This window comes from Octodon degus, unplaced genomic scaffold (assembly GCF_000260255.1).
Source record: "Octodon degus isolate 3935 unplaced genomic scaffold, OctDeg1.0 scaffold00420, whole genome shotgun sequence".
Lineage (NCBI taxonomy): Eukaryota > Metazoa > Chordata > Mammalia > Rodentia > Octodontidae > Octodon > Octodon degus.
In genome coordinates, this window is record NW_004524996.1 from 326,819 (window position 1) to 339,020 (window position 12,202).

Below are 12,202 nucleotides of genomic sequence, written 5' to 3' on the forward strand. Positions count from 1 at the left end.
GAGGTGAATATGTTGTGCTCCTGTGTCGAGATGTTCTGCTCCTGGACTAGCTCATTCGGTCTATCCTCTACACTCTCTCCAGGGATTGCAGCTTCAGGATTACACCCCAGGCGTGTATGCCAGGCCTGAGCTGTGCCTTGAGGGTGCAAGGTGAAGTAGGGGGAAGAAGAAGCTCTCCCACACACTCACCTGACCTGGGCTAGGAATGCGTCTGGGGGTTCCCGGACGTGGCATGAATTCCTACTCAGCGGATGGGGTGGTGGAGGTACTGTGGAGTGGTGGCGGGCGGCCCAAGGGTTGGGAGAGGGTCCAGCCCATGCTGCACCTGGGCTCGGACTGGTCCCGCTGGCGCAGGGTAGCAGGAAGCTCTCCGCACACTCACCGGACCTGGGCTAGGATGGATCTCCACCAAAAGTTTTAGAAAATATAAAAAATAAAAATTATACCTTCAGAAATGAATTGCATATTTAAATTTTTTAATAAAACTAGTTTACATGTACTAAGATTATACTGACTGATCAGTTTTTAATGTGATAAATATGTTTCAATGGCACTGGTAAGTAACAAAAATTTGAATAAGAAAATGTTATGCTATATACAGCACTGTGGAAAGTGTTAAGCATGCTCACTACATAAGTTTCATAATCTATACTGGTGAGTATAGAAATACTTACTTTCATTCCTTAAAAACCTGCAAGATGAAATTCCATTCAACCCAGCACTTTCCCTTTTGGTCTCTTCTTGAAAACAGCAAAGATACGTTATGATAGTGATACACATATATGCATGTTTATAATAGCACAATTCATAGAAGCTACATCTCAGATGCAATCCAGATGTCTATCAAGAAGTAGATAAACAAAATGTGGTGTTTGAACTATATGAGACATTGTAGAGAATTGGATGCACTTTAAGACCATAATGTTAAGTGAAATAAGTTATTCACACAAGCTTTAATATCTCATGATTTCTGTCATGTAAGAAACCTAAAGTAGAAGTAAAATAAAGAGCAAAATGAAAAATAAATGAGGGGGAAAGATAGATTTTCTCATACAGAAAGGGGACTAAGAGATGGAGGTAACTGAAATAGGGGGCAGGAAGAAGACTAATAAGAAACAAGGGGTGACATGCAGGAACTCTCCACAATAAATGTGATCATTATATAACACAAGGAAAATCTAATAACTTTTCTATTATTCAGAGGAAATGGACAAATAAACAGTATTTTTTGACCTTCTGAATTTTCAAAATTAATATATATCATGTATGCCATCAGAAATGGTTTTATCTTTAAATTCTTTACTATTCTGGTAGTCCGGTTAAAAACATGTAGGGCTTTCATAAATGCTGATGACGTTCTATTTGCAAGGAAGATTTTATTTTTTTAGGGAAGGGTCTACAGGGTGTTCAGGACATCACTACTAGATCAAACTCCTAATGATCTTTCTGTTTACAGCCTCCCAAGAGCTGGGATAACAGGCATGCAACACCACTCCCAGTCTCAATTGCTGTCTCAGCACACCCCAAAGGAGGGGCCAGCATGGCAGGCCCTGGGATCAAACTCATGTTCCCTATATCCGCTTACAGGTGCTTTGATCCACTGAGCTATTTGGCCAGCCCTTACAAGGAAGGTATTAACGATGGTTTTTTTATCTTCTCAAGTGGAATAGGCCTTATAGAAGACATTGTAAAATATTGACACTGAAAGAGGAGCATCAATCACCAGAATCTAGATACTTAGAGCCTCAGTTATCCATCAAAGAACATGGATTCAGAGGATTCAGTCACTAGCTCAAGAGAGAACCACTATGGCAGAAAGACTTCAGTGAACAAGGAACACACTTCCTACAGCCCAGGAAGCAAAGCACAGAAGAGCCCTAAAGACAAGACTTCAGTTCACAGGTATACACCCCACACACCTTCTCTCCTATTTCAGGTGATTCTGGTGGGATCCACACAGATTACTCAGAGCAGTGAGTGTACCTATCCCAACTCACAGATTGAAATCCTAGAGTCCACAGCAATGTGCTAATTTGGACCAATAAATGCCACATACACAAACTAGGTTTTAAAATATGGAGAAGAGAGTTATATTCAATCATATTGGATATTCATAACAAAATAAGAGATACTTAGAACACCCTGGGAAGCAGGCTATGATGATGCAAGAGTCATCAGGTAGGTTTAGTACATGGTGGCCATGCTTTGTTATTGCTTAGTACATTGCCTCACCATGTCCTTGGTGAAATTGAGTTGGAAGGATTATTTCTCCTGCACCAGATGGTCAGCTCTCTCTCTAACAGGCTTGCTCCTAGCATTAGAAAAGGGCCTAATGCTCATCTGCTGCACAATCTTTACTGATGGACTTAAATCCCTTCGCTGTTAATTCTGTCACTGGGAAGCCAGGTTTCTGACACTGTACTGGCCAACACCACATCCTCTAGTCCCCAGCTTATGCACTTGAGTTACACTTGTGGGCTCTGACAGGTGATATTCTCTGAATAACCAGAAGTCACTGTATAATTCTCAAACAACCACAAAGGAGATGTCATCAGAGGAGGTACCAGGAAATGGGCACTTTCTTAGAAAACTCCCAGGATGTAGGCTCAAAAAAATCAGAAAGAAACATAAGGTTTTGAGCTGACTCCCCCTCCCACCTTCCAATGATAGGGGATAAAAAACAGAAAGCACACAGATTCAGAAGCTCATACCTGAGACTTCTTGGGAAGATGCAGCTACTCTTGCTCCTGTTGGCCTTCTCTCTACCCTACAAGACAAGTGCAGGTAAGTTACCACCTCCACCCCAGAGAACCCCAAACCAATTCTAAAGAGGGCATAGTTTTCTTGACCCTCTGCACAGCCCAGAACTTTTTGTCTACATGGATTGCTGTGAACCTGACCTCCAATCCCACAAGAAAACCCAAATTATGAAACGTGGTAAGCTACCAAGACTGTACTCAATAAGAGCTAGTGGACACTATCCTCTCTCCAGGCCCAACCTTTGTCATCTGGGAAGTGGGTCTTTCCTCAAAGTGCATGCAAATGGTGAGAAGTTGCAGGACAAAATGTCAAATATCCCTGAACAGTGCAGAATAGGCCTGTCTTTCTTGTTTGGGAGCAGGGAGGTACAGCCCTCATTAGTTACTCAGCAGAGATGTCTACAGCTGAGTGAGCCCAGAATGCACAGAATCACTGTCCTCAGAACACTAATTTTGCTTTTCCTCAGTGCTAGTCCCATTCTCCAACTCTGCTTTAACACCAGTCACTATCTCCCTGCTTTCCATATGAGTCACAGAGATAGACTGTATCTTCTCTGCCTCCTAGAGTACCATCAGCCATGTCCTACCACCTTTCATCCAGATACAGCCTGAAGCTTCTCCCTCACACACCAATGAACAGTTCTGAGACATGCATCACATGTGAGGTCCCAAGAAAGAGGAACAGACAACATCTAGATTACACTGGAAGTACAATACATGACATAAGAATTGAATTAGAGACAATTTCTTATCTATTATTTTCATTCTCTCTTCAAATAAGATTTATTTTTTCTAAATGCACATATTTACTTTTTGAAATAAGAATTTCATTTATCTATAATTTAATACTTTTTACAATAATTCTATTGAGAAAGAAATAGCAATGAAACAGCTTCAAAACAGGTTATTAGGACAGTTACAATAATTAATACATTTTGTAGTCCTGAGGGGACTTGACTGACCTTGTCAGACACAAAAGTTACATTTTTTGTTATATGCACCTTGCTATATCTTGATCTTAACAAGGTATAAACAATAAAGCCATGTTAATATGTGCAGTTGTAAAAGGCTCAAGTCAACAACTTCTGACATTGCCAGTCATGCAGAAAATCCACTACTATTATAGAATACTGGACTATGTTGGATTACTTTGCAAACCTAATTTATAAAACATAAAAAGTATAAGCAAAAATTAAGTTTTAATGAAAGGAAAAATTAATGTTTAATTCTTTGACCAGTCTTATGGGCCTATATCAGATAATTTGAGAAACAAATTTCATGATTCCAATATGTAATGTAAAACTATTGTTAATTTTTTGTTCCTGCTTTGGAATTCTATATCATTTTTATTGTTTTATGTTACTTTGTTTTGTTTGTGTTTTTTACTTGTTTTTCTTTCTCTACTCCTTAAAATATTTTTTTTAGAAAATAAAGAAAAGTAAGGAAAGGCATCATGAAAAACCTCTGGGATTTTATTGTCCCCAGACCAGCAAATTCATCTACAACTGCATGTAGAAAAAAATATTTTTGAGACCAAGACCTGATTTCCCTCCCTAAGCAGAAAAATCTGAGGCTTTTCCCTCCAGGGTGTTCCCAACTGCATTGGATCCCACTCGTCAAAATTCTCAGTAGTTCTGGGGCCACAAAGTAGAAGCTCAAGTAGTCCTGATTTGCTGCATACAAACTGACTTTTCCTCCAGGAGAGATCATCGGAGGACGTGAAGCCAAACCCCACTCCCATCCTTATATGGCCTTCATTGAATTCTGGTATACTACCTCTACATCACAGTGTGGTGGCTTCCTGATACATGAGAAGTTTGTGTTGACAGCTGCTCACTGTTTCAACAGGTAAGGAACAAAAAAACTGTCCACAGTCTCCTGGAAATGCTTCTCAGAGACACTTGCTCCCAAGGTGCTCACTGAGCACCTGAAACCACATAAACAGGAGCTTCCTTTGAGAGTGAGAAAGGCCAACAATGACCCCAGAAGAGAAAAGTTAAATGGCACACCTATATTAAGACCTAGGAACAAGCCTTCACACAACAATGCAAAGTAAAGCAGTTTTATATTTTCATGTAGATAACTGACCCCTTAGAACTGCTGACATCCTGGGCCAAAGATTGCAGCTGGTGTTACTAAGAAGCACATGGCATAATCACACAGTCAAATGCGCCTTCAGTCATGTGGTTCACAAATATATACTGGCTGTAGCTTACTAGCTACAGCCCTGGGGATGGGTCCAAGTAGGCTCCACATTCCTTAACTCACTAAACTCTCTGTGCAGAATTCTGGAGTCAAAGATCATAGAAATAGTTGTCGTTCTGGGGGCGCACAACATCACGAAACAAGAGAAGACTCAGCAGTACATACGTGTGCAAAGACGCATCTCACACCCACAATTCAGTCTTGAAACATTCGCCAATGACATCATGCTGCTGCAGGTAAGGCGCAGCTCCCTGCTTCTCTTGCACTCCTCATGCAGTGTTACTCCTCCCACTATGGCTCTGCACCTTCCTTCTCTGCCGTCATGTCCACCACAGTGTGCAGGCCCAGAAGACAAAAGCTGATCTGGACTCTCTTACTTCTTTTCCATCAGCTGAAGGAAAAGGCCATGCTGACTAAAGAGGTTCAGATTCTACAGCTGCCTAGCAGAAATTCCCAGGTGATGCCAGGTGTCGTGTGCCAGGTGGCTGGATGGGGAATGATGGACCAAACTGGAAAATTTGCAAACACACTGCAGGAAGTGGAGATGACAGTACAAATTGATGAGGAGTGTGAAGTCCACTATCCCAATTACAACAGTGCTATTCAAATGTGTGTTTGGGACCCAGACATTCAAAAAACCTCCTCTTTGGTAAGAATGGACAATTCTCACTCATGTCTTGGGGGTAAAGAGTGTTTGGGAAAGATGTAAGACTAGGACACCCAAATATCAGGGATTCTGCAGTTAGTAGGCTGTGATATTTCTCATTAAACAGAAAAAAGTGATCAGCCTGAGGTGGGAGGTAACTGAGACTCATACAACTTTATGAAGGGGCCTCTGTGAACAGGACCCCTCTGGAATCATCAATTTGCAACATACTACATGAGTTCATTCACACCCCAGTCACTAGAAACCATCCCCTGATTGTGCAATACTTATCCACAGTTGGCTTGTCAGAGCCACCTGACCCTCATGGTCAATGGGCTTTTCCTCTCTGTTCCAAGTCTGACCCATTCACCTGTTTTTATGTCCTTAAACTGTTGCCTGAAACCAATGGACCATCCTTATGTCTCATCTCACCAGAGGACTATGAAGCGTACTTTAAGAGGGCTTTGAGATATCGGAAGGGACAAGTATAGGAAGTGCATTGACTCACAGACTCACTCTCTATTTACAGGGTGATGCTGGAGGGCCCTTCATGTGTAATAATGTGGTTCAGGCCATTGTCTGCTCTGGAAGCAAAGATTGGAAACATCCACAAATCTACACCAAACTCTCACCTTATCTAGACTGGATAGAGAAAACCATAAAATATCTCTTACTGCAGGAAACAAATGAAGCCCCATCTCTGAGCAACCATCTTTCCTGGGTCTGAGATGATAATATCTCTACAACAGACACCAACAACAAAATAAATATTTCCTCACAGTAAAAAGATTGGTTTTGTTTGTTCATTTGCTATCCTTCACAGAGACCAACTCCATGCTAAACAAGCCAGTGAAACAATTGTACAGATTTCAAACTCCTAACTGCCTACTCCCCTTAATACCTACAAATCTCCACTCTAATCTAAAAACCAGTTCCTTCTAACCTGCTTTAATTTCTGCATACTCTTCCGTTTTACAAGGATAAAAACTAAGCAACATCAGAAGAAAATTTACACAGTATTTCTCCTGGGTCTCAGAATGAACATATCCACTTAATGGGTCAAATGGCAAAGGGGAAGGTAGGTAATTTGATGGATGCTTCAGACCTGTCAAGCACCTCTAAGTTTACAACTCACTCCAATCATACTGAGCAGAAGGGGCTCTTCCTGAGCAGGACATTTCTCTCTCACAGTTTTATCGATAAGAGGCTATGGAACATATCCTCAGAGACTCTTCATTCTCAACTGACATTAGTTTCCTTTTCACTTATCCTCTAAGTACCAGATTAACCTGCACTGTAGCCACCAGGCTTCCCATTATATTTTGTCTCCTCTCATAGTTGTCACACCTAACCAACTCCTATCCTCATTAGGCCACAAGTATCTAATGTTGTTCCTACCCCAAGCCCCACATATATCACATCAATTATCACATGTGGTTCCATGCAAGGCACGTGGATGACAAGGCTAGTGGGATTAGAACCCATGCCCCCATCTTTCATCTTGGCAGTGCCCTTCATTGCTTTAAACCCCTATATGCTGAAAGGCCCTTGATCACTGAGCCACATAGCCCCTTTTACCCTTTGCCTGATGATCACTATTGGCCTAAGAAATAAAAATCCTTGGGCACACAAGGGATACACCAGTCTTTTAACTTACAAAATGCTCCTCTCTGAAGAATTACTGGAAAACATCCTTGTTTCCATCAATAAACAAGTCCTTACTAACAAGTCCTGAGTGCTTACTAACTTCCTGGTCTTAAGGATCAACAGTGAACGGAGTAAAATCCTGTGAAACTGGAAGTGGTACAAACATTCCAAAACTGGAGAACAAGCCAGTCCTCCATACTGTGCCATAAGGCCTGGATCCACGTTAGAACTTATGGAAATAAAATAACTTAGTTTACTTCTTGTTGGCAGATTCGACCAGTATTATCACATGACACTCCAAAGTGCATGAGGTATACAAATTACATCATTCTGTTGCAGGCCACACATCTTCCTATTACTTTTGCAATTGTAATGCAGGGTCATGCCTTCCTGTGGAAACTACCCTTTCCCTCCTTGTCATCTTGGGCATCACAATATCCAGGCCCAGAAATCATATGGTCTGTTCTGTAAGCTAATCTAGACCCTCTTGCCTTTTACCCATCAACTTGAAGGAAAAGCCAGCCAGAGTAAAACTGTGCAGCCACTTAGAGTACATGAGGACATGACAGGTGAACACAGGAAACTCATGGCCAGTTGGAAGAGAATGAACTGGGAGGCTCTAAGGAAAATACACTGCAGAAGGTCACCTGACAATGCCAGATGAAATAAAATGCACTATAAACACAGAATCCAGTGGAGGAGGAACTCAGTATGGGGTGTTAGTGTCCTATGCTAAAGGCCTTGAATATATTGCTCACAAAAGACCACATTATATGAATTACAGAGCATATATTAATTAAGCCACAATGAGTGTACTTCTCCTTCTCATCTGGGAAAACACAAAAGTCCAGTTATTTGTTCCCTATCAGTTTTTATGTAGTTTCTTTTTTGCTATGAAAATTGGACAGGAATGAAGTTTTCCCTATATCCTACAGTTATGACACATGAGGCTGTGGGATTTATGACTAAGCATGGGCAAATGATCTGACTCTTATTGCTTTTAATTGGTCCTATCTCCTCATCTCCTACCTGTTTGCAAAGATTTGACAAGGCAGAGGAAGGAGTATGCAATTGGGCAATTTGGCAAGGCAAAAGGGAAAGGTGGTCTGGGCCAGATGTCTACTATATAAATAATTTAGACAGGAGTCAAGATAAACTGAATTCTTCCTCAGTCTCCTACTTCTAAGGTGAATAAGATATTGTACTAGATGCCATTCCTTACATCCTCTACTTAAGAAATATTTTCTTTCTAAGACATATAATGTCTATTTCAAGAGGGCAACTTATCCTTTATTTCATATTCACTATTATCTCTCATTTCCATTGGATTGCCTTTTCTAATCATGCTCAATGCATGGGTCATTATCAAATTGAACAGACAGTACCCTGCAAAGAACATGATTATCGTGGTTATTATTGCCTGGTTACTCCTGTCAAGAGAGAGGTTAATGTGAGTCTCCAGTTCAACAGGAAATCAAACAACTTGGGGCCATCATACTCATTAAACCATCATTTTCCCTCTTCAACATCACATTCTAGGTTTTCTAGATTCTCCATGATGATCCTTCACTTGTTGGCATAGAAATGGCACTCTTCCCCTAAGGGGGCACAGAGTCCTCCATGTTTCATGAATGCCAAATTAGGCCCCTTTCTATTTTGTAACACTACTTTTGCTAAAGAATTATTTGCTCATCTATCTGTTTTATCACAAATTGAACTCCAGGCACATTTTGTTCTATACTGTCAGTTATTCAGTGATGTCCCTGGTGGCCAGTCTCTGAATTGTCCACATCCCCTATCCCTGTAGCCAAGCTTCCTCTTAGAGCTATCCTGTTTAAAACTTGCACTAACACAGGGTTTGCCTTTTGTACATGTGTGTGCCTTTCATGCGTGAATATGTGAGATAATAAATGTCTGTATTTCAGTTCCCCTTTGATGAATCGTCTCAGGAAATCAACATAGTTAGCAGAAAAGAGCCCATAAAAGTTAACTCTTGCTATTATCCAGACACTTAGGTACCCCACTGGTGCAGAAAAATCATGCCTCTCAGGGAGACTGGAAGGTGAGATTTTGTGAAGCTAGCTGACTGCAAGTAACCTGATTCTTTCCTTGTCCCACACAAAAGCTTTTTCTGTACACTGAGTCTACCATGCACAGAGACAATGTCTCTTCCCCTTTCAAGAAGCATAAGTATTGAGTGGGTGTTATAGGCTCTGAAGATGCTATAGCTGCATAAATGTGTGGGCTGGGCCATATACAGATCTAGCAGGCTCCAACTGACTTAAAGCTAGACAATTTTAGCAAATAATGAATTTCACTGAACAACTGATAGATTTCATACTTAGCTCCTGGGATGCCCATCTCTTTTTGGGGGGAGTGGGTCTTATCTGCCTAGGTTCTAGGGTTGAATGTGGCTTATGTTGACCAGTATTTGGGATGACTGTCAGTAAAATATATTGTACACCATTTACTTCTCAAGTCAAAACTGGCAAAGGGACCACTAACTTTCAAATGATTATATCTATGTGGTTGAACTCGAGGAATATTTCTGGATCGTATACTGGGACTGTGCCAAGGTGCATGCACACTTGCTGCCTATATCTGGCAGTCCAAAGTGGGTCATAAACATTTTTTTAAAAAATCCTCACCTGTGTGCGAAATCTATCTAAGTGTACAGCGCAATAGCCAGCACTTTTTTCCTGGTACTCCTGATTATGTGCATCACTTTGTATGGACCAACTGGTTAGGGGATTCAGAACTCTCTGAGAATTTCCTTGAAAACCCCTCTTTTAAGCCTGATTATCTCACAGTCCCAATGTTGGCAATATGCCTCTCTTTCTTTATCACAATTCTCTCCCATGCTCAACTTCAACCAGGACAGGTTTTTTACCTTCATGTGCGTGGAAGTATAGATTGATTGCCCACTTTTGAACCCAGTGGGCAGAGAAGGAATGTTTTGTTAGGTCAGCCTTTTCTTTCTATACTCAAGGTTCCAGAATTTACATATCAGGACAAAAAATACTATAATATGATGAGCATAAGGGAGGTGAAAAGAGGCAAGCATGGCCTGCCTCAGTCTGATAGAGTCCATCCAAGGTTTCTTGAGATTCTCATTGCATAAGTGTTTTCCTGGAGTCCCTGAGCCACCATTTTCCATCCCATGGTAGGTGCTAAGATCAGCATAGCCTAAATAAGTAGGTTCAGTTTGCCACCTCAGATGGAGTTATTTTGCCTGAGTCCTTCAGACAATTGAGGTTGGCAGGGTCTGGGGGAAGTCATAGTTGGTAGAACCGCAGCTACTCACTTTTTCTCTTGTGAGTGATGAATCCATAGCTTCCAACCTGTAACTTTAAAACAGGTGGGTGTGGTGAGGATGACATCATGTGGCCCCTCCCACATATTCTTGAGGGTCACTTTCCTCCAGCTTTTAATTACAACCTAGTCTCCCAACTCAAAATGTGTATAGAGTTATGAATGAGGAGTGGATGACGTTCTGGTATAGTTTTCTGTAATCCCTTCAAAGTCCTTTACAAGGCCTGTAGTTACTATTACAGCGTCAGAATCCTAATCTCTCACAGTCCCTTAAATATAAGCACCAAGTGGGGTAGTGTTCCAAAAAAGATTTCAAAAAGATTAAACCCATTCCAGTATGGGATGCAACGTGACCACAGCAGGGCCAACAGAAGCATAAAAACTGAGTTTGCATCTGTCTCCTGGATTACTTTAGACTGGGTCATCTTGAAAGTATAATATTGCCATTCTGCTTGGCCTGAACATCAGGGTCAGTTAGCTGTATGTAGCTTCCACATAAGGCACAGAACACTGGAAATGCTTTGAGTGACTATCCCCAAAGGCAGTTCCATTTTCTGATTCCACCATTATGGGGACCCTGTACAAGAGGATGATTAGATTCCTCAGTACTATTGCCACCTCTGTAGAGGTTTCAGTTCTGGGGGCCATTGCATCTACCCATCCTGAGTAGGTGCAAGTAAGCACCAACAAATAGTTTTTGTTTCCAACTATGAACTTCTCAGTAAACTCCACTTTGACATCTTCAAATGAGAGGGTTTACAGTTGGTGGATGCTTGATACACACAATGGGCAACAAACTGTATTATTGTTAGCACAAGTCATTATTTTGCTGACCATTGAGGCACACAGGGTACAACCGTGGATATATATGGCCAAGCAGATCAGTAAAAACTGTCTTACACAGATGGGTCTTGTCATGTAGTTCCTAAATCAGAACATTTCCCATGTGCTCAGATAAAAATACTCTTTCCCTTAGCAAGATTGGCCATACATATCTTCTTTTTTTGATATTTTTTTTCACAATTTTATTGAAAAACAAATAGCAATGAGAAAGTTTCAAATCAAATCGCTAGGACAGTTTCCATAACTAACACACTTCATACATTCTTCTTAGTGGTTAATTGCTGTACAAGACGCGGACTTCAGATCCTATTTACAAACACTATTAGAACAAATCATTCTATTCATTAAGAGAATATAACTATATATCCATCCTAACCACTTTGAACACACAGGTACAAAATGGACATTCATCTGTATACGCCTTTTTGCTAAGATCTGTTATTTGAATATTATAGGTGTATAAACTCAGCAAAATATTCTAAAAGAGTCCAGTGTCCATAATAGCATTGGGTCTTCTGTTTAACTGGCAATGTCAGAAATTGTTGACTTGAGTCCCCAGCAGCTCAACATAACAGCATACTTTACTTCCTATATTTCATCTTCATACTTTTCTACTGGATGGTTAAGACCAAGGTAACACAGGACCTATGCAAAAAGAGTTGTAGCTTTTGGGACTGAGAAGGTCAGTAAAATCCCCTCAGGATTTATCCTTAGATCCTGTACTTCAGATTGTAGAACCTTTGTCAGTGTCAGCCATGTGGATGAGTCACGGCCATTGCTTGGCCAATGT

The 12,202-nt window shown here is 40.9% G+C and overlaps 1 protein-coding gene across 1 annotated transcript; it reads left to right on the forward strand.

Moving 5' to 3' along the window:
* The first annotated feature begins 2,729 nt into the window (after positions 1-2,729).
* Positions 2,730-6,337, forward strand: LOC101590862 (granzyme B(G,H)-like). The gene is made up of 5 exons (XM_004648497.1): positions 2,730-2,784; positions 4,460-4,607; positions 5,044-5,200; positions 5,356-5,613; positions 6,140-6,337. Exons 1-5 carry the CDS (start codon positions 2,730-2,732, stop codon positions 6,335-6,337), a joined length of 816 nt encoding a protein of 271 aa, XP_004648554.1.
* The last annotated feature ends 5,865 nt before the right edge of the window (positions 6,338-12,202 follow it).

Excerpts from the sequence above, each read along its gene's own strand:
- LOC101590862 (XM_004648497.1), top strand. The coding sequence starts at position 2,730 with ATGCAGCTACTCTTGCTCCTGTTGGCCTTCTCTCTACCCTACAAGACA. Across the intron at positions 2,785-4,459 it reads ACCCTACAAGACAAGTGCAG|GAGAGATCATCGGAGGACGT; the intron begins GTAAGTTACCAC and ends CTTTTCCTCCAG. Across the intron at positions 5,614-6,139 it reads TTCAAAAAACCTCCTCTTTG|GGTGATGCTGGAGGGCCCTT; the intron begins GTAAGAATGGAC and ends CTCTATTTACAG.